The sequence below is a fragment of the Camarhynchus parvulus genome, chromosome 7 (genome assembly GCF_901933205.1).
Source record: "Camarhynchus parvulus chromosome 7, STF_HiC, whole genome shotgun sequence".
NCBI lineage: Eukaryota > Metazoa > Chordata > Aves > Passeriformes > Thraupidae > Camarhynchus > Camarhynchus parvulus.
In genome coordinates, this window is record NC_044577.1 from 18,456,016 (window position 1) to 18,479,462 (window position 23,447).

General features: G+C 36.1%; 1 protein-coding gene across 2 annotated transcripts in view; it reads right to left on the bottom strand.

Moving 5' to 3' along the window:
• Positions 1 to 4,360: 4,360 nt before the first annotated feature.
• UBR3 (ubiquitin protein ligase E3 component n-recognin 3) overlaps positions 4,361 to 23,447 on the bottom strand; it is a 99,860-nt gene continuing 80,773 nt past the window's right edge. For both annotated transcript variants that reach the window (XM_030952922.1, XM_030952923.1), the window contains exons 32-39: positions 21,134 to 21,234; positions 14,853 to 14,977; positions 12,247 to 12,354; positions 11,623 to 11,733; positions 10,628 to 10,804; positions 8,826 to 9,035; positions 7,419 to 7,558; positions 4,361 to 6,810 (exon numbers count right to left, since the gene is read on the bottom strand). In XM_030952922.1, the coding sequence (XP_030808782.1) occupies positions 6,693 to 6,810; positions 7,419 to 7,558; positions 8,826 to 9,035; positions 10,628 to 10,804; positions 11,623 to 11,733; positions 12,247 to 12,354; positions 14,853 to 14,977; positions 21,134 to 21,234 (1,090 nt within the window). In that variant the 3' untranslated portion in view covers positions 4,361 to 6,692. The remainder of the gene's footprint in view (positions 6,811 to 7,418; positions 7,559 to 8,825; positions 9,036 to 10,627; positions 10,805 to 11,622; positions 11,734 to 12,246; positions 12,355 to 14,852; positions 14,978 to 21,133; positions 21,235 to 23,447) is intronic.

The window sequence follows — 23,447 nt, forward strand, 5'->3', positions numbered from 1 at the left end:
TTCTCATGGGCAGCTCCTCCAAGCACTGACTCCTTCACAAAGCAGCCAACTGACACCAGTTCCCTTCTCAAGGGGTACCCCACTCTTTTACAGTGCTCTTCTTCTCATTGGTTACAGCTGTGGCCTGTTAAAGTCAGGCCTGTTCCTAATCTTTGATAACTGGCCCAGCTGCAACTCCTTGGGAGGAAGATTACTTTCTGGACGATCTTTATTTTCTTATATTCTATCCCCCTACCATGTGGGGTTGGTCTCTTTCTCCAGGCAGCAGCAACTGACAGAACAAGAAGACAGAGTCCTAAGCTGCACCAAGGAAAATATAGGCTGGATGTGAGGAAAATGTTTTTTACACAGAATGATAAAGTACTGGAATGGTCTGCCTGGGGAGGCGGTGGAGTCACCATCCATGGATGTGTTTAAAAAAAGACTGGATGCGGCACTCGGTGCCACAGTTCAGTTGAGATGTTACACATGGGTGGGACTCGATGATCTTGAAGGTCTCTTCCAAATCAGTGATTCTATGATTCTGTAATCTGTTCTGTAACATTACCCAAATACTATAAAATTACTCCTTATTCTACAGAGCTGGAGCGTGATGCTCCCAAAAGCAATCCTTACTCTTACTTTGTGAAGCTTTCTTCACAGAGGCAGCAGTAGTGTAACTGGGAGTGCCATTACAACATCTCATAGCTAATTATTATTTTTAAATTATTATCACGAAATATCCTGCTTGGAAGGGACCCACTAAGATCACGGAGTCCAACTCTTAGGTCTGCATGAACCATCCCCAAGAGTCACACCATGTGCCTGTTGTTACATTTAAATCTATGCATTTACCCTTAGTGGATGAACATCTGAGCAACTGAGCGTCCTGTATCACTCAATGCTCAGTCTGAGCGCACAGGACATTAATAATAAGTTGGAAGGTGAACTTATCCAAATAACCAAAGTATCTTCTCCTTACCTTTTCCCACAGGCAACATTTTACTCCCCCTTATAATACAGAAAATTAAAAGCTGCTGAGAAAAGAGTAAAATGAGATGATATTTCACATTAAGAATGTCTTATGCAAATTCCCAATGATGCTGTACAGAATAGGAGTGCTGGGTAAGATGTATCTACAGTTCTTTATTTGCTGCTTTTCTTCTTCCAGCTAATGAGTTCCCTTAGTATTCAAAATCCATCTTTGCCACCACACACTTACAAAGGTAAATCACTTGAATGGGCTGAGCTTTCTTCTATTTATTGTTGCTAGGGAACCACCTTGGTATTCACACACATAACATGTCTTTTGACATACATTTCAGAGGACAAGATGCAACACAGCTCTGCAATATACAGTGAAAAAATGTACTGCAGCATTCTTGGAAATATTCTCCCACAGAAGAGCACTGCTACTGTAGTACCTTAGCTTCAGGTTGCTGTGGATTCCTTGTTTGTTTAGACAGACTGGAATTGTAAAACTATACACAGTAATCCAATGAATAGTCCCTAATTTTGCCCGGGATTAAAAGAGAAAGAACATCAGTCTGAATTAAGTGTTGGTAAAATAGCATCCTTCTAATTTTATTTTTTTTTATATTTTTGTATAAGAGAAATGTTCTGTAAGAATTCTTCCTGTTACGTAACTAAAAAAATCCAAGCCAAGTTGGGAGAAAGTGGAAGTGTGACCCATTTCTGAATAGCCAGGTATCTGAAGGTTATTTGAATTACATCAGTCACCTGCTGTGAGTATTAGTCATACAAATACTGCACTAAGTATTGAAAGGCAATAAGCTTCTTTAACTCAGAAAGTACTTATTTCTCGAGATAACAGCTTTTGGCAGGACAAAAAAGGTGATATAGAGATATTGAAGAGGAATTATTCTGCCCAGAATCATGTCTGACTATGGGAAACAACCCCATTTTAGTTTCCTGTTGGTTTTGATTACTGCCAACATATCTGTGTGAGGAGGGATATTTGAGATTGAAGGCATCAGTTTGAAAAAATGCAAAAAGTATAAACATGAAAGGGCCATGTCTCACTTGAGTCCTGTGTGCACATTTAAATTTATTGATGATGGAAGACCCTACTACCTGGATTTGCTTGAATATCAGTTGATCTAACATTACAACAGAGCAGGACTTACTGATCCAAACAGGAGGTGTTCCTGTTAGATAAAGGAGCTTAAAAGTTGAGACAAAACAAGCAGGATAAAGCAGGCAGCTAGAGAACCTAAAGGAAACAATACCTAACAGTCCCTTCAGCTGTCCTGAAGATCTTAGTTTAACAAAACCCACGTCTGTATTTTATATGATGTGAATGTTTACACCAGCATTGTCACCAAGTACCTTGTTGCAGAGCTGAGATTCAAACACCAGCTCCATACTAAACTCCCTAGAGAACAATGGGAAATTATCCTAGAACAAAGGCAGTCTCTTTTAGGGCCTGTGGAGATATTTGGAAAAAATGCAATGTTAGTTTTAGATTTTCAAAGCTGATGTGTGACAAATCTAACATGACCAGCACGAAAGCAGCCAGTCTCTCTACAAACTAACTTTCAAGCTGCACCCCCAGCTATCTCTAGTACCCTGAGAAAATGCAATTTAGTCACAAAGTATTGCTGTAAGTTGCAGAGGGCTCTCCAGCTGGTTTAGGCTGCGCAGTACTTTTGTTGTGCAGTACTACACAAATCAGTTCCATATACAACATGGAGACAACAAAGGCATGAAAGAAATGAGAGCTCCAGTCTTTCAAGGAAACAGAAGGAAAGTAACTTTTCAAACTGTATTAGTGGCTTCAACTGCAAGGTGCAAAGTATATTCCTTGACAGCTGAAAAACAAAGGCTCATTATCTGCTTTAGGTATTTGCCAGTATTACAAGTAATCCCTGAGAACATGTTGTTCTGATTTGGCAAGTGTTTTAGTATGCACTTGTGTTCTACATTCAAATGCGACCCATGCATAACTGGTCACCAGATTTAAGGCCAAAATGTAGGGACAGTAAATATTTGAACTATACTTTTCTCAGTATTGGGCATGAAGAATACTTGGGTTTTTTTCAGCTCTAATCTCTGAAGGTTTTCTTGCTTTGTTTTGTTATAACATTAAAAAATAAATCCATCTATGAGGAATAAGTCTAGCATAATTGTTTTCAATAAAAATTATTAAAAAACTTAGTAGTAATGAGTCAAAGGTATCCTATAATGGGAAATGTATTAGACATTGCACTCGGAGAAGAAGCAGGGTAAGCTACAAGGCTGAACTCACAGCAGCTTCTCAGTGTAAGAATTTGTAGGGGAACTACTGCCCATCTGAGCAAACATGCAAGCAGGGGCTTTGGGCACTGTGCCCTACCAAAAGGAGACATTCATCAGCGCAGCAGTGCAGACCTCACTGACTGCAGTGAGCAATCTCAGTCAAAGAAAAACAAACTCAATACAAATTGTCACACAGAGCCAGCCTCCTCTGATTGCATGCACTTCCTTATCTCCTGTGCTTGGAAATTTAGAACTGTGAACCTCCACACAATGGCTCAGGTCGTTCCTGTGGGTTTCTTTGCAAACAGCATAATTTCATTCTCATCTATGCTAACAGTCAGACAGGCTCCATTCATCACTGCCCCCGCCTCTGAGAAAAGAAACTGAAAAACAGGACAGCAGAATTTGGGTTAGATGAAAATCAGATAGAAATCATATCAAAATCACCACAAAACTCAAGTCTGCCCTGGTGGCTATGCACACAACGTGAACTGATCTCATGGGATTCTGAAGTAAAGAATAACATTTGTGGGATACTACAGGAAAAGATCCTGCTTTTAAAAGAAAAATGTAATTTCCTTGTGAAATACTGTGATTATACAAGATTTCTGTTGCAGGGGTGATGAAAATAGTAATTAAAAAATTCAGGCCACCACTGAAAAAGGAAAGATGCTGTTATGCAAAGGTCAAGGCCAAAAGAAGACTGTTCCACCAAATCTCTCAAAGGTCAAAAGAAAAGAAAAAACTTAATACATAAATATTACATTTATCAAATTGAAGTAATCGTTATTCCAGAATAAGACTTGACAGAAAAGGTCAAGCAGTTTTTCCAAAAGTAGTTTCTCAACTCAATAATTTAACTTTAGTAGTTTGCAGCAGCAATGCTGGAATACACTTAAGCACTACTTTAAGTGCTATAGTTATGAGTAAAACAATCCAAATTACTATTGCAAAATACATGGCTGTAAGCAATAAATTAAAACACGTACCAAGTTTACTCTCTATGCAAAGTACTTTGCATGCATAAGGTTTTAACATTTAAATAACTGCCTGGCTATTGGGTGGAATTCAGTGTCATTTTGGATTACTGGGGCAGAGAGAAAAAATTTCATGAACACACAGATTGACAGTAGACTTTTATTAACATATCTTACAATGCCAATTATTGTATTCCTAGTTTTGTACTCTTCTGATGTGTTATAAAGATCGATTTAGAGTCTACAGTAATGTACTGTACTTAAATGATCATTCATACAGGATATCACACCAGAACATTTGAGTAATACGCACACACACCACTCTAGTTTGGACCTGTTATTTTTCAAGGTTAGCTTAATAAAGTAGGATTTAAAAAGTTATGGGGGAAATAAAAATCCTTGTTTAGCAGCATGCAAGGATATTCAAGTACAATTTTTCAACCAAGTAATTTTTTGTAATTTTTAAATTGACTGGTGACTAATTCACCAGTACTATAATAACCACTATGAAATACCCAAATGTTAAAGTTAAGGCTAATAGTTTTACTTCACATCCATATGCACAATCAGAGAACATTCTGTTTTAAATAAAACACAGTAATCAAATTCTGGACACATTATTTCTTGTAAATAAAGCATTGGAGCTTCAAACTACAGATCACTCAAGTTCATGAGCCCTGTAATAATGTTATGCTGGCAATGTAAAGAATCTTTTTGCTCTTTAACCACACTTACAAAATGGCCTGATATTCTTAATGAGCAATGCAAAAATATCACAGGCAGAACTTATAATACAGTATCAAAAAAGTAGTATTTTGGAAAAGACACAGCCATTTAGTCAGTGAAACAGAGTAATTCTAATCTTATAGGAAGTAGTGTAATACTTTTGAAATATATATATATATATATATATATATATATTTATATGTATGTATAAAAACCAGTATCCTTTATTGTAGGGTTTTTCAAATTGCAGGTATCCAGAAAAACTTATTGTATTTACTTTGCCTTCGGTCTGTTCTTGATTGCTATACAGTCATTTTATTTCCCCTATACACTTTTCACTAGATAATGATTTCCACTGGGGAATTGTTTTCTTTGTGTATGTGGCTTTATCATAAGATGTTTTAATTTTACACATACAAAGTTTATTTTACACACAAGCTGTGGAAGTCAAAACTACCAGGGAACTGCTTGGTAGTACTGTATGAAATGTCCTCAAATGTCCAAGACTTGTGAAAAACAATAGTAGCAATATATTACATACCAGTATTTTGACTATAATCTTTCCTACCTACTTACACTATAGATTTTAGCCCAGTTATGCCTCTTCTCATGAATTTTTTAGTCCTCTAAGCATAAATTGTTTTGGCATTCATCCAGTGAGGCTGCACATGCACTGGTAGCTCATCTTGGCTACCTTTGTTGAATTTTTTTTTTTTATTTTTAGGAAACCAAGCAGAAAGAACAGTGATTACTTTAAACAAATACAATATTGAGGAACCTCCTGAAATGACAGTAAAGATACAAAATTATGTTTCATTTTTAGAATAGCCTGCACATTCCTAATCCAATCCTTCTGAAACATACATCTGGTTTGGAATGACAGGCAGGCTCACAGTTGTTACATTTGTAACTGGGATCTGCTATGTTGGGCACCAAACAAATTCCCTATATACAGCAATTTCTGTATGTTATCATTAACAATTTATTCAAATGATGTGAAAAAAAGAAAAGCTCCTTCCTGGAAAAAAAAAATGAAGACAGAATGTGTGTTCTGGATTACATGAAGAGCAGTAAGATACCTAATTTACAGTTATTTCATTTACTTATGGAGAAAAAAAAATGAAGTTCCTGAGAATGTGTAAGTTTTCAGTAATGCCTGAAATATTTCAATAGACTTCTATAAGTGAAATACTCTTTAAAATTCACCTTTCAGACCAATTATTACCATGCAGTCTCACAGCTGGTTTACAGACCTAATTACAAATGCCTATCAAGTCAAAACCTCAAGCCAATACAAAAAAGGCAAAGAAATTTTATCCAACATACTTAGTAGATGTAATAGACATATACACCGTTTCAGCAAAAATTGCTAAAAACTCAACTCCATGCAAAGTAAAATAAAACCCAGACAGCTACCCCTGGAGCCTCTAAACAACTCCAAGTAAATTTGTGCTTCTTAACAATAATGGACTTTAAAAAACACAAGAAAAATAGACTACTGAGTGCAATAAGATTGCTCACACCATTTTGAGGATTTAATTTCAATTATTGTATCATTCTTTTGTAGCAACAACAGCTCATTTTGCACAGATTCCACATATTGACAAAGTTCCATTTCCCTTTTATGCCCATACCCTCTTCCACCCCGAGCCAAGGAGCCAAACTCCCGTTCAGTTAAAGCTATTGTCAGTCAAGATGCATTCATTCATGGTAACAGCAGTTACATGGTGTGTAGATGATGATGATGATGATTTACAAGCCATTATAATGTGGCCCCCATCTTTTATTGATATGATCAAAAGTATGAGACACCCACTGCTGTTCAAGCACTTTGTATCTTTCCTTGCATATGTATAGGGGTTTACCACGCCTGTGGAGGAAAAAAAAGGAAGAAAATAAATAGTTAATATGCCAAGTAAAGGGAAAGATGCTTCATTACATAATCAACACATACTCATACAACTTTTTTGCAGGGTAAACATGCATTTTTATTGGCGAGGGGTTTTCATTTTTGCTTCCCAGCAGTAGGGTAACTGCTGGGACTTGCCTTCCTTACACTGGATAGCAGAATCCAGAAACAATCACTTGTTCTCTCAGTCATGTGTAGCTTGGAAGTTATGCTCCATCCCTACACTGGAATCCAACTACATTGCTTGATTAATGGCCAAACAACAGCATTGGGAGACAAGTGTTTCCCAACACAACACAGAATTAACCACAGTGGGGAATGGCAACATAGTAACCTGTCTGCTGGGTTCCTGGTATGACTCAATGATCATGACGACACCACCTCTGGGCCAAAAAATCCTCAAAAACCCAAGCCAATGAAAGTCAGTCCAAGTGCAGTAAATGGGGATTTTCCATTTTTCCACGCAAGGAAGGTAGAGATCTGTTATAATCTGTTATTGCATGTTACAAGACAAAGCTGATCTACACAGAGGCACCAACAATGAAACACAGCTGTAATGAAAACATTACCTAAGATCCCTGTCTTCTTCCCCATGTGCATCGAGATAAACAGAACCCCAAAGGCAGAAACGATGGCCTCGTATGATGATAATTACAGATGCGTTAATCAAAAGGAATATTCCTGTCCCAGCTCCACAGTTCTGAGAATGCTGTAATGTTATGGGTGTAGAAAGGCAAGAGTGCAAAGCTTCTGTTAATGTCTGTCAGCTTTGTAACAGAAGAAATTTAAAAAATAATACTTTGTTTTCCTTCAAATAACATTCAAAAGACATTATTGAGTAAGAGACAGTTTGCCAAAGGATAGCCTGCTCCAAAATTCTCCATCTAAACTAGAATTCAGTGTCTTGTGCTGCCATTACACCACCTGCATATAAAAACATTTCCCTACTCAGCAAGGGAGGACATTTGTTACCATGTAAAAAAATGAATTACAAAAAAATAAGCAAAAATATTATGTACAATATTTTGAATTTGCTGTTGTATAGCAAACTGTATAGGACTACCAAATATTTTTCATAGATGGCAAAAACGGGAGAAAGTATTTAGAAAAACATAGTATTACCTCTTTTACAACAGTCTGTATTGTTAAACATTTGCTTTCTCTATCCATGCTCACAGATCTAGTCTATGGCTCTACAAATCTAATAAAAAATTTTTTTAAGTAATTCTTGATATGTTGAATATGTCATCCATCTCTGACGTTTTATGCCCCATTTGTAAATATCTCTCCAACAAACTGCTCTCACAGTTTTGTGAAGTCCATATAGTTCCAGTCTTCCCCTAACTGTTCAATGGAAGTAAAGAGAAAACCTATCAAAGCAAACCTTTATCATTGTATGAAAATCAGTAATAGATGTCATCCAACTCAGGCTCCCAAAAGAACTTATATATATATCTACTGACTAGAAAACTTTTGACTACTGAAAAAGTCAAAGACCTTAAATCAGTAGTTACAGTCTGTAGATCTCTAGTAGGTTGTCAGGTATCAGAAAATACTCAAATCAACCACAGACTGATTTTCTATGTACTTGGAAAGCAAGGAAACAAACCAGAGGAAAATTAAAATAATATACTAACAACCTGAATGTAAACAAATTTCAACTGGCTATGAATCAAAACCACGTGTCAACATTGCACACACTGGCTTTGTAAGACTTTCACAAAAAGGGGAAATAGGTTGCTATGCAAGTGATTTGCTCTCCAGAATCCAGTCTAGGTCTATCTCTCAGAAAGAGGCACTAAACTCTATCACTGGGGGTTAGACTAGATGACCCTCAAAGGTTCTGTCCAACCCAAACTATTCTATGATTATTTAAACACATTTTGAAAAGGAAACCATCAAAACTAAGCAATGGAGTTAACAAATATCAATGAGTGTGAGAATCAATTACAGAATTTGAATTAACTCTCTCTTACCAGTACACATTCACAGTAGCTCTGTTGTTTACAGCACAGTCCTTTCAAGCATACAAAAGTACCACAAACTAAGCAAACAGCAGGATCTTTAGGAACCTTGGTACAAACGGAACAAGTTTTTCTGTGATAATACTGAAAAATGGTATTGTAATTCTCAGGCAACTGAAGGAGGCGTGGCAAGTCCCACTTAGGCTCCTGGATAAGCAAAGCCTACAAATAAGGTAACAATATATATCAGTTCAGTCAATTTTTAAAGCATTTATATTTTCTAAAAAAAAAAAAAAAAAAAAAAAGAATACCACATAAAAGAAACATGCAGTTTAAAAACATCTAATTTCTTTTGCATTTCACAAATTTAGAAGTCAAATGTCACCTTTTAATAGTCACCTGCTCCTGGCTGATTACCCTCCCCAACTGCAGTCACATTTCATCCTTTGTAACAGGTACAAAATGGGCACCAGCCTTTTCCCAGGGATGTTTTCTACATGTGACATATTTTAAGTGCAAACACCTTCACAGCTAAAACAAGAGGATTAAGAGTCACCTACACGAAAGACTCTCACTCCCTGCACTAAGTTTGTTCGGCCATTTCAAGGTATTACTCCGAAACTCTGGCACTGACTATGAAAGTTGTCTCCCAGCTAAAATTTAGACTCAAATTTTCAAAAACAGAATTGAAGTTAATCTCTGTAAATGATATTTGAAGACATCTGCCTATTTTTCAAAACTGTATTGGACAACCGCCATTAAGAAGTTACCAGAACTCACAATTTTTGATAAGACAGGCACTACCTGTCTTAAATACTGCTTTGAAAAGCCTAACTCTTCTCACTTGCTCTTAAAAACACTGTCCAATTTTATGTTGTTTGGGGTGGGAGGGTGCGTTTAAACAGAAATATGTTTTCCTCCAATGTAGTAATTTTTTTCTGTGTTTATAACTGATGAGCATAGTGGTCAGATGGGATTCTTTTTTGCAAGGTCCAAATATTTTTTTAAGAGTGCATGACCTTGAAACCTAAATTGCAAAAAAGAAAAAAAGAGAAAGAAATACTGCATTTGTACCAGGTTACTTTCCAATCATGGGAAGAATGCTATCAACTTCACTGCAATCTATAATATCTAACAGATTAGCAGGAACTGTATTTTGAGATTAATCTGGGTATTCAAATTTTCACAGGAACAATCATGTTGCAGAGTGAGGAATGCATCTGGCTTTCCCCTGACACCACAGATTTAGGAGAAGGGGACTTGAATTGTTGAGATGCAGCTTGTCATCAAAACAATGCACTCATGTTGAAACATTTCCATTTCACAACTGATTATTTCAGTTACACTAACTCAAGTCTTGGCATTATTTCTTTAACCTTCAGAGAAAATGTACCATTTTTCATCAGTAACTCTTAAACAGATTTTAACCTTTTCATTTTTTCCAGTTTTGCAACTGAAGATGCAATGTTTTACAGTAATTTAAAACAGGCAAGGAAAAGTTCTGATACCTATTTTCTTAAAGTTTCTATTACCTGCCCTTTATTGGCTACAGGTGCACACTTAGTATCACCTAAGGGTAGTATTTCTACATTCTGTCTCCAATGATCATAAAAACCACACAAGTCGTCTTATTCCTGTTTTTAGCCAATTCAACCCATATCCACTTACCAATATTTCCCATTACAAATTCTCTCTCACAAGTTAACATTCTCCAATCCTTAGTCAAAGCAACAGTGTATGTGCATAATGCATCAAGCAATCAATAGCTGCTTCCATATCATGACTATTTTGGAAAAAATAACTTTGCTACATACCTTTACTTGATCAGGATGTCTAACTGCAAATGAAACCAGTTCTGAGCACCACTGTGATATCATGTCAAATGCTGGCACTGGCCAATCAAGACAAGAGGCACTGGTGAACTGATGAGCTGACTGAAAAGATGGTAATAGACCCAGGCAGCTTGCAAGAACGGTGAATTCTTCATCTTCCTTTTTAGGCATGAAATCAGAGAGGCTTAGATTAATACTTAGACTCTTAGTTTTTAAATAGTTTATTAAAAATAGATCTATTTCAACAAAAAAGTATTCTAGTACTAAGATGCAAATAGTCATGCTTAGTGACACAGGAAGGTTCAATTTCACCAGATAACTTCAAACTGGACTCTTGAAACAAAAAAAAAAAAAAAGAAAAAAAACCCAAAACCAACCAAATACCAAATTTAAAACCTCAACCCAAACCAAACCCCACAAACAAAACACAACTCCCCCACAAAAACCACAAATCCAAAAAACAGAAACAAGACAAAAAAGCCCCAAACTCCACAATAATTTTTTTTCTGTTTAGTACCCCAAACTAGCTAACTGCTGTTTTACAAAGGAGATGATGTGGGGGAAAGGAAAAGAGGGAGCTGACCTGCAGTAAACTCTACTTAAATTAGTCATGGAACTCTACACATAATTGTCTGCTGATGCAATGTCTCTGAGAATGAAGTATTAACAGGCATTAAGAAAATCAGTACTGAATTCCACTGTGTGTGGAATTACACCATCTCTGCAAATGCCGGACAAGTTTAAAAAGTATCTTGGTATTTTACGAGACAATCACCTATAACCTAATTAAATAAGCATGACTTTGCTGAAGTTTAAGAATATAATACCATTTTTTGAAAACTGCAGTGCTATAATATATGATTTTTAAAAAATCTTAGGATAGAACATGCATACCATGAAAAAAACACCTTCAAGTTTAGTTTTTCATCTCTAGCTTTTATATGGAAACGTTTGAGTGTGCCCCTCTCATTCTGTACCTGACAACTAGGCAAATCCCCTCCAAAGAGATGGTGTTGAAGAAGGCTTGTGATCCTGAGGAAAGGGAGGCAGAACTGCTGCAGATAGCACTCAACAGAATCCGGAGTTACCTAGACAGGAGGAAGCTATTACTAAATTCTGTCCCAGCAAATTATCCTTTAAGTATGGAAAGTCCAATATGAACCAAGTATTTTTTAAAGCATATTATAAAAATGACTGCATCAAACATACATTCCAAAGGCCAGCATTTCACTAATAACCTGAAATACCTCTGTAGGTTTTCTTCCCCCTCGACAAATGGGTTTTCTACTTAAATATTCACTTTTTCAAGTTTCTGAAAGGTCTTTTGTACGTATGATTAAAATCCATATATATGATTAAAACCTGTAATTATAAGAAGTATTTGTCAATAACTTTCTCAATGTGGCACTGACCACATCTGATATTAAAAGAGGTAGATGCATTTGCAGAGGCAAACTGTCCCCAAGGGTTATGCTTTGATCTAGAAAATAAAGAGCTGTACTGCAAGTCTTTAGCAAGATCAGAGAAAAATCATTATAACAACAAGGCAAAAAAACTTCAAGGGGACATGCTGGATAAATTTTCCAGAAATCTGCCAGTACCACTGGTAATTCTTCAGTCTCTTCTTCTTCATATATCTTCCCCTTAGACAGTTCACTAATCACATGACTCAGCAATACTTCCCAAGATTTTTCTCCACTGGATGTATTCTGCAAATGAGAAGAAAAGAAATCCAAAAAGAACTGGTTATAAAAAGGAGAAAATGTTTCTGTAATAGCAAAAGCAATGAAGAATATTTCCTTTTGATCAACATGAATTTTGATCTACAAAGATACACAATGCTTAAAAAAATTTTAAAACAAATACATAATTTTACAGAAAGGCATTGCATTTAGCTTGAGTGAAATGTGAATTGCTACTTGAATTACATATGTTCTAAACTGAGTGCTTTATGAAAGCCATTGTATAAGGCTTGCATTTCACATTTTCTCTGAGAGTATATAAATGTTTGCTTTAAAACTAGAAAGAATCACTTCACGGATACATCTTGTTCCAACAGAATTTTAATTCTAATACATGATTTTGTAAAAAAAGTAGTTTTTGAAAACATACCAACCAGAATGAATGACAAACACTTGCTAAGTATTTTAAGTTAAAATGAATCTATCAGAAAGTACAAAGTTGCATTTGGAATGAACAATGTCTACTACAGATGGAAAATATATTTAGTGTAAAGAATAAATAGCCACTTAGCTTTGTGCCATAGCAATGACATTTAAAAGCAACACAGAAAGCTTTAAGAAATAGAAGGCAGTATTCTCATAAGTATTTTCCCAAGTCAGAATAAATTCTACCCAGGAAAAAGATGACTGGATATGAATTTTGAGTTCTGTTAGTGTATTCTCAACACAACAAATAAGGGAGTGGAACATTACTGTGATTCTTTAAAGAAACCAAACACTTGAGTACATAGTGATGTATATAATTCATCAGTTGGTTTCTTTAGTGCATTTTGACACCAATTTTCATTCTCCATTTTAGATGGGGTCTTAACCTTTCATACTGGGACCACGCACTTACTGTTTATGCTCATAGTCAAAGAACCAGAAGGCAACACACACTTAATTCAGCAGCTAAGACAAACCTTCTTTCTGTGTTTTCCTGGAAGTTTACTCCACAGGCATTTACAGTGCGCTTCCTAGGACACTGTAACACATCTTGCAAAGATCATGAGGGTGAATTTGGGTTTCAAAAGTAAAATATCCACCTCTCATCCCTGCTGAGAAATTAAACTCTTCATGTTGTTTGATCATTTGACATAAATATAAAGCAAAGTTTTCAGCCCATGTTTAATGTCTGGAATGCCAAACTGTAATAGATTCACTCGGCATTATCCACAGACACAAAAGTTAAGTGAGGTGATCTGTGTAGTCATCCCAGAATTAAAACGTCAATCTTACCAGCAGAGAAGAAAAAACCAACCTGAACCATGCTTTCAACCACTGGGGCTTAAAGAAACTTTAAAGAAAGAACTTGGGTTTCTAAATTAAAAACCAGCTTCCTTTGTGATGCATGAGGATGAGGGACAGGCTGAAGAAGAGAAGAGCAGCCAAGGGGCTGGGAGAGAGGAACAGGGAGCTGTGTGATTACCACTGGCCAATCCCGAGTGCTTTAAACTGCAAAATTATGTATCACCTGAGAATCACTTAAGTAAACAATGAAAAAACACCCATCACTAGCAACAACCTCAAGCAAATGTCATTTTATTTCTAAGACAATGATATTATATTGAAAGAAGGGTTGGATAGGGACCTAACAAAATGAAGTACGGTCCAGTGATTCCAATGTAAAAAAAATTCTCATAGTTGCAAGCCAGCAGATAATTTGTCCTTAAGATCTTGGAATTCTGACTGACCACTATGACAAATTTAAGTCACATGTGAAAAGGCAGGTCATGCTTCTCAGTCTTTATTTCATTTTACATCTAAGGCCCAGCTGTTATATAAAGGGGTAATACCCATTTCTTCTCCTGGTCCCAACACTTGTATCCTTTCCTTTGGTCTGACATTGCCATTCTTCTGACCTTATGGGAAAACCAATCTGTGGAGCAAAGTTAACTGAAGGATTAAATGAATGCTGGTGCTAGTGCAGAGAACTTTGTCTTTGGTGGCAACTGGCATTCAATCAGCTGAACTGAAATAGAAAGATGCATTGTCACTTTACTTGTAAATACCACAAGAAGTCAAGGAAACAATAGTGACAAATTTCCTTCTCTGTCTCTTCATCACATGAGCACTCTCGACCACATAGTGAGAGAAATTTGTATAGCTAGCCACAAATAGCACAAGCAAGCTGGAAAAGTCAAGAGGGTTTTTTCTCCAACAAGGTTGCCTGCTTTTCCTGTAGAGAAATGCATCAGATCGATGCCCATGGTTTACACAGGATAACTTCAATTTCACAGGAAGGAAAGCTGCATTTACTGATTACAGTCACTGCAACAAAGTAGAGATTGAAACTATAAAGACACAGATTGTGAAACTTTTAAGTCTCATCATGTACAAAAACCTGCAGAAATTGCACACACAGAAAGAAATTACTGGATTTTGAAGCAGAAGCAAATTATTACATGCAAATCAGAGGTATCTATTACATTCATACTAGAAATACTTAAGCAGAATTTCATAAATGTTTTAATAAACTAACCAACCTTTTTGAGAGCTCCTGACTCTTTCCATGCCATCCTATCTTCAGCACTGCATTTAACAGAAAGTGCTGCCAAGGCTTGAGTATACAATAAAGTGAACAGCACTTTTACAATGCAGGTGAAGTGTTCTGTAAAACAAAGAAAGTAATTTTTAAACATTTGATCTTTTTAGCAAATATAATGATTACAGAGTCTCTAGTTATGGAAATGGTAATTCTGAAACGAAGAGCAAGTGCTACACAAAGAACAACCCTTCAAAACATACAAAACAACATATATTTATTGGCTTTCAGATATGACTTGGCAGCCGTAGTGAACACAACAAGTACAGGGCAAGTAATTTTCCACTGCTCCTTATTTTCATCTTAATCCTGGTTAGCAGTGACCTCATCCTAGTGGCCTGGTGATAATACAAGATTATATTTTGTCCAAAGGTTACATAAGTTAAGCTACTGATTACTGTAGATGTAAGCAAATGCATATCCTACCATCTCTTCTGGCTCCCATCAGGGGTGACACTCATACAAATATTGAAAGAATTAAATTTAAAAAAAAATCACCACAAGAACATCTAGCATATCAGCTTCTAACCCTTCCCTTCCAGATATAGATCCTGCCATAAAACACTTGCTGCAAAACACTCTTGAGTGAGTACCTATTTACTGGACCTCACATTCATACAGAAGGAAGGTAGAAGGCAGACTGGCATTTTCAAAGATCTTTATGATTATTTTTTTGATATTTAAAGGACTATTATTTCCTACAGCTAGGCTGCAGGAGAAAGGTTTTGAAATTTTTTGGGGGATGCTAGCAACAGAAGCAAAATGAGACTTCCTAAAATGGAAACAGGAAAAAAAGATAATTGGCTGAAAAGAAGATACTGAAGTAGTCCTTTTTTATCTTTTTACTTTAGGCTCCATTTCGAGTCCCAAATTATCTAGTTTGTTTTTAAATCTAGGCAGATCAAAGAAGTTTCTATCATCACTTACACCACTCCTTAAGCATAAACATAACTAATATATATCTAAAAAAATGTAGACAAAAATGAGGCATTTAAGAAGTCCTCTCAGGCTTTGAAGTCAAGCAAAACAATTTACATAAGCACCTCACAAAAACTAGGCTAAATTAATTCTTTCTTCCCAAAGGATTTAAATGAGTTTCATATGTGAAAATGAGGAGGCCAGGAAAATGAAACACCTTGCTTCTCCTTTCCTGCATCTAATATAAAACCCCACTACTAGATTATAAAATATACACAGCTAAGACTTGAGAACATAATTAAATTTGTGAAATAGTAATTCTTTGTCTATGCAACAAGTGTTTACAAATCAATGCAGACATGGATTTTGAAACTTTTTAATGTCTCTAAGTTTATGTGAGTATCAACTACAAGCACAATTTAAGCATCTAAAACATCATTTCTTATTACACAATTTAAAATTAACTTTTCTGTATTATATCCCTTTGGGGCTTGTGTTAAACATGACAATGAATAGTCCTTTACTTCATCCCCCCCTTCCAGTGCAGGCAGCATTACAATGATCCTGCCTCTTCACATCTCCCCAAGAGGAGGATTTACCAGATCCCACTAGATCTTGAGGCCATATTTTTTATCTCTGCTGAAACCTCCATTTTCTTAGCAATTCTACCCCTGAGGAATAACAGCAGGCAAGCTTGCAGGAAATTTTCTGTGACTGAAATCTACAAGATGAAACCACACACATTCAGAGAACTGTAAAAATTGCCTCTTTGGCCTGAGTTAAGAGTTTGCAATCATAGCTAGAACTGAACTCAGGTGCTGAGCTCGAACCCCCCAAGAGGAGAGACAAGCAATACAAATCAATTTCACACTGAAAGCGTGAAGGAAACCCCCTGCATGCAGAGCAGCAAAGGCACAATTCTGTCAACAGGCACCAGCCTGCCACAGCCTGCTCCATCTTGTAGCTCTGCACAGGTGATTGCAGGGCTCAATACTGGGTGTCTTTGCACATTGTAAAAAATCTGATTTTTGCTAAATAGAATTACTCTTTGTCCCCATTCCCTCCCTTAATACTAATTGTTCAATTCACCAGAAATATGTCTATCCCATGTTATGTTTCAATTAAATGAATTCTCTTGTATTTACTTACAAGAGTATGTGACTCATAAATTACATTTGTGATGTAATAAATTACAATGTGACTATGAATTACATTTTTGGAGAATCCAGAATTGGACAAAAATTGTACACTCCCACATCTGGGTCACCCTTAAGAAGTCCTGAATTCTGCCCAAACGTCATCGGTTTTTTTCCCCTTAGGAAAATATCTCAGGAGCAGCTCAGAGGCCACCTTTTGTATAATGAGCACCAAGACTTTTTTATAGTCATAGAAACAGCCCATGGGAAACATACTGAAACATCAGTCACTGCATCAATTATCACTTCATTACCATATTACCTCTTTAAATGCCATATATTGGACAGCTGCAGGTACCTGTAATGCTGAAGCTGTTGCATTCTTGTCTACTGCAAAGAGCAAATTTATTTGACTTCCTGCAGTGTGCTTGTGGGGGCTGTGTGCCGTTTTCCTGCTGCCCCCTAAGGCAGGCTGTGCTTTTGCTATATCATCTTCTCAATTCAATGATTCTAAAGCTTGCAATTATGTGAAGTAAGCCACCGAGCAAAGTTCTGCACTGAAATGCATTTAGGACTCCTGTCTCTAATCTGATAGCCTGACAGTCTGAAAGTATTATTACTATAGCTAGGCCAATCTAATCAAAACAGGCTAATCCAGAACTTTTGTACTTATTTTTGAATTATACTGAGAAATGCACTTATGTTCCTATTTTTAAAACTTCTTGGAACCAAATAATTTCAAAGCATCTCATCCGATTATATGCATCAACCAACACCCTTAAAAACTAAGTTTAAATAGGAAACACTTCTAGAACTCTAATTTTAACATTAGTGCAAGAAATGTGCAGATAAATAAGCATATTACCAACAATATAAATATTTTATTTTCAATATCAAATTAGATGGTATACCCTAAGACAGAAGGAATCCACAAAGAGAACCAGATGCAAAATTAAGGACATAGGGCCTTTTTTACTAAATTTGGAAGGAGATCTTTGTATAAATAACCTTTGAAAAATATTCTTCTTGATCAAAAGCTTGAACCCTTCTTTGAAAACACAACTTCAGAACAAAGGGAGACAGCACTGAACTTCAGATAATTCATGAAAGGTACATTAAAGTTCCAAGATACAGATAAATATTTGAGCTTCCACACTGAAACTGGATAGTATTCAAGCTGATTACATCCATACTATATATTTAGTCAAGATCCTTATCCAATAATTTTTAAAAGTGTTAGTGTTTGCAGTGTGCTGCTTCTTACACCCAGTGCAACGCAGAAACTGCAATCACTAGAAGCCACACTCTGTGCTCCTAGAAATCTGTACACAGGGTCCCAAGTCAGGTGGTGGGAAAATAAAACTTTTTACAATTGATGGTAACAAGAAACAACATCCAACTTCAATTAAATGACTCCAGCATCCAAAAACTATGCTGCAGAAAGGACTGGTGGGGGGGAGGGGGGTATGGAATTCAATTTACAAAGTAAGATTTATGTTTTATAACCACCAAGCCACTCTATTTCTGTACACACACTATCATTTGCTATTTCTGTAAGAAAGGAGCTGGAAGCAAAATCTTTATTTTGTATGGAGTCCCAGTTCACAACAACATGAACACTCCATCCTCTGTACAACAACTGTCACAGAACTGAACCAGAAAACTCCTATGTGGATTATTATGCATTTAGCCCTGTACAATTTCAAAAATTTCAAACAAAGTGCTAAACATTTGAAGCCTTTAAAAGTTCTGCCCACAGCCTAGTGTGAAACTCAAAAGAATAAAGAGGTTTCACAGTGTTTATTTTGCTTGCTACACTACACAGAGGGACACATCTCAGTCTCATTCCCTTCTCTGCAAATTGGTTAATGCTTGTAAATGCTTTGACCTCCACCGTAAGTTTTTTTCTGTAGCAGTCTTCTTTCTTTCTGATAGGTTCAGATCAATTTTATCTTCTGAATGAAGAGGCTGAACAGTAATGACATTTTTATTGCTTTAATCTATGTCAGATTGGAAAAGATACCAACACCCATCCAACAGTTAATAGAGAAGTTAATGCAATTCCCAGTCTGAATTTAAAATTAACAGTTAATAGGGAAGTTAATACAATTGCCATCTGAAGGGCAAGAGCTGAGATTTTGAGTCCTCCTTAAAGAGCACTTTCTATTTTTAAAAAACACATGGCGTAAACAAAAAGGATTTTGAGTAGGAATTTGAAAAAAGATGTCACGCTTGATTAAGGACACAATGCAACTTACTTAAGTCTATTGTTAAAGGAATTTACTGGAAATATCTGTCAACACACTCAGGCATCAGCCTCCTGTGCGTATCCCAGTGCACAGGCAAGTCCACAGCTCCTCCTGCATGGCAAGGGCAAGGCAGCACAGACAATTCAGTAAGCAGTCAGAGATTTTGTTCACCCCTATTGCTGACCTTGTGCTTACCATGAGACATTTCAGAAGCCACTTTACCTTAGTTACACCTCAGCCCTCTACAAAGAATTAATGATATTGAATTTGACTCTGTGACCTACAAACCCATTGTAAAAGTACTAAACAAATTTGTTATGGCTTATTTTTGTGAACGCCACTCCACACCTCCAAACAAAGAATTATGAAAGACTTTCTTTTCATTCTGCTTAACCATTTTGATGAAACAAAAATTAGGAAGACAAAAGGCAATTTATTTCCAATTTAATGCTTCACAGATTTGAAAGAGATACATTTATTTTCTATCTGCCACTTGCCATTTCCCTCTCAACTGCAACCTACAGTAAACCTAAAAGCAAAGACAACACATGCTCTGATATGAGGCACTTCACAGAATTCTCCACAGAATGCCTTACTATTAATTGAATGCTGTCTTTTCTAGGATAAAATATACTTTCTTAAATGGTGGTATTCAATGCTTGGATATTGACTACAAAGACACCACTGGTTTGTACTTTATCTTCAACTTCCTTCCCTGAATTGCAGATATTAGTCTCATTAAACTTTTATTTGCTGTTTTTATACTATTTTGATTGAGTCCTTCCAATAGAGTTAATTTAAATTGTTGTTAAAAAAAGGACATTTTTGACAATAGTCTTCCTATGCAAAACATTTTATTATTTTAGTATTTTCATATTCTAATAATCTTTTGGATATACTTAATCCATAAGCATGCACTTAACAATTGGATATGATGATACTAAAGGTCTTTTCCTACCTAAGTAATTCCATAATTTTAAGTGTATTGAATTGAAAAAAACAAACCCACAATGTTAATGGATACATACAGAGTCACTTTAGTTGAATTGAAACATTCAATACCAAGGACTGAATATCTCTTATGGGGAAACAGTTTCTACTAAGGTGTAAGCATCAAGAGCAGACCAATTCCTGAATTTACCTATTCAAACACTACCAAAACTCAGCAGATATCAAAACTGCCACACAGATCCCATGGGAGATATGAAACAGTAAAGTGATATTTACTTTGTCCTCATTTTCAAATAAAGGTACAATTACAAATAATCAAGCCAGAGACCAGAGGGTCTGAATCCCTATTCTGGAACATACATTACCTATTAGCAAGAGGAACCAGGTTCAGCTGGTCCTTTTACACAGAAAAAGAAACTTAGGTTTTAAGACAGTTCTGATTTTAGTAATGAAATATTTAATTTTTTAATATCTCTTTAATATTTATTCATAATTACACAGTATGCTGTCTCTATTGAAATTGCTGCATTACAGCAATTATTATCTTCATATATGAACTCTTACATAAAATTGCTGCAACTTAAACTCTGAAATTTAAATTAAATTACAATCTTTCAAATTTTTAGCCCTTCGGCACTCAGTTCAACTTGAAGTATTGAGCTGTCCCTCTAAGCAAAAGATGAAGGTCAAACAAAGGACACTTTTCTTTCAGTAGAAATACTTAATAGTTTCCGCTCAGCTCTTGTATCTTTAATGAATAGTTGACTGATAAGGTAAAAAGACAGGGAACACAGATAAACCTGTCAACTCAGAACAAAAACTTCTGTTCAATGCCACCTTTTGTAGATAAGGCAGAAACATTATTTTAGAATACACAGCAGATCAGCTACGATTTACCATCCTGCAAACCATCATGAAAGCAGCCTCATCTACATAATAATTTAAATATACATATTTTTGTAACATACCTCTGTGCAATGGCTGAGGCATGGTTAAAATCTGGATAAGCAAAAGGGATGAGACATCTCTGTAAAGCACAGGAACTTCTGGCAGTTCTTCACTTACCAGCCTGGAAATAAAACCAAAAGAAAATCACTCCTGATACTATAAACCCATGTTCTTATTTTATTTTGTATTTATTTGAAATAGTATTACATTTGATATCAAGCTTACAGAAGCCTAATACCCGACAATTTGCTAGCTGATCTCAATTTTAGAATGGATCTCAATTAAAAAATTTAATGTTACCCATATAATAACTCATGAGGAAATTAGCATTTGGGTACCTGATTGTGTTGAAATGTTTTTAATGTTTTAAAACTGCCTGAACTCATTATGTCTATGTAGAGAGTCAAGGAAAATTCAAACAGTTGAACTGGTTTCCAAAGCATGGCATTTCACACATATACATGTAACCAGGCTGTAACAATAAGGAATCCTCAAAATACATTTAATGTTACAGGGAATGCTCCTATTGGAAAACAGAGACCTTAGAAAAGCTATTGCTTTCCTTCATGTAAAGAAATGAAGGCTCAAGCAGCCATGACAGGTGGGATTATGCAATCTTACACAGTCTTTATTAAACTCCCTGGATGTCTAGAAGGAAGCAAATAAGCACAGAGATAGTACAAACTGTTCAGCTATCCAGATTTACTGATGTAACATCATCTTGTTTTCCTACACTAAAAAGCAAAAAATGCTTGCAGATAGGATAGTTTCTAGGTTTGTGTAGCAATATTCAACAAAATTCCAACCAACAGTATTCTTCAGGTCAAATGGCAAAAAAAAAAAAATCAAATGGTGAAAAATCATTCTTCCCAGTTTTAACTGATATGGGGCGTGATAGAGATCTCAAGCAGGAACAACTTGAGATAAAATATGATACACACCCTCCCTGTGAACCTTTCCCTTCTGCAACACACACAGGTGCAAAGAGCTGGATGTGTTCTTACTGCCCTTGGCAAGCAGTGGTGCTGCTGATCTGCACTGCAGGAGCGACACAGGGAACTCCTGGTCCCACTGACCCTGAATTTCCCATGCAAAGCAGTCCTCTGCCAATGGCCAGCAGTGCTGCAAAGGAACCAACTGAGCTCCTGCACTCGATGGGCTGCAGGAAGGCTGCCCATGTGTGGTGGTGGTATGTGGATGCATGCGTGGGATCTTTAGTGTTCTCTAACAGCTTTGGGGATTCAACCAGTTCATCATCTCCGAGGCCCATAAACATGATCCTGCTTTTGAAAAAAGACTAGATAATTATTGATTTCTTGAAAACTCAGGCATCTCTCTACAGAAGGCACTTCCAGGAGTTATCTGTGATACAGATTTTAACACACGGAAGCAGTCATACAAGAGAAGAATTAAAAGAACACTTATGGTCACATGGCTGACTGATCTTGTAAAATGAAGGGAGAGAAAACATGGTCTAACTGGTCCTCTTGAATTAATGAACCCAGACAGCTACAGAATAAACACCATCTATAACCCTTTTGCTATAATCAATTCATTTAATAAAATTGTTGTTTCAAAGCACTGCAATACACATAAATATATACATACACACATACACATATATATATATGTATGTGAGCCTCCTAAACAAAACCCAAATATTCTAAAAATCAGTATATCGAATTCTAAAGAAGACAAGGGCAGCAAAAATTTGTATCACACTACCAAGCTTCATTTTCAAAATTATACAGGCCACGAAGACACTCATCTCACTATGTCTAATTCTACTTTTACCTACAGCTAGTTCTACCCTGTGATCTACAACACTGAATTTTAAAATAACCCACATTGTGTAATGACTTTAAAACCATGGACATCCCTTAAATCACTTCTCATCTTTAATTCTTGGGAAAAATTTAATTTGGAATAACATTTAAAAAACCTGACTCCCTCTGGTCACATTTAGCTGAACACTTCTTTCCAAAAAAGGTATCAATATTGTTTAATAGTTATGTAACAATTAGGTCAAATACCAGTTCTGTCCAAATTATCATATACATATATATATATATATATATACACACACACACACACATCAACAATCAACAGAATACCATCATTGATTGGCATCAACATCACACATAAAGGAACTCATTTGCACATGCAGGACCAACTGAATTACTTTCCTAATTTATTCAGTTCATAAGAATTGAGAAGCAAAGCTACATTAAATGTCAGGGGTTTAGATAAGCTGCTTTTGCTTACATCAAGTACTGCAGCACATGAAGCACTTAAAAATTGCTCTGTCATTTGTTAAGAGCCTCAGAAACTTCT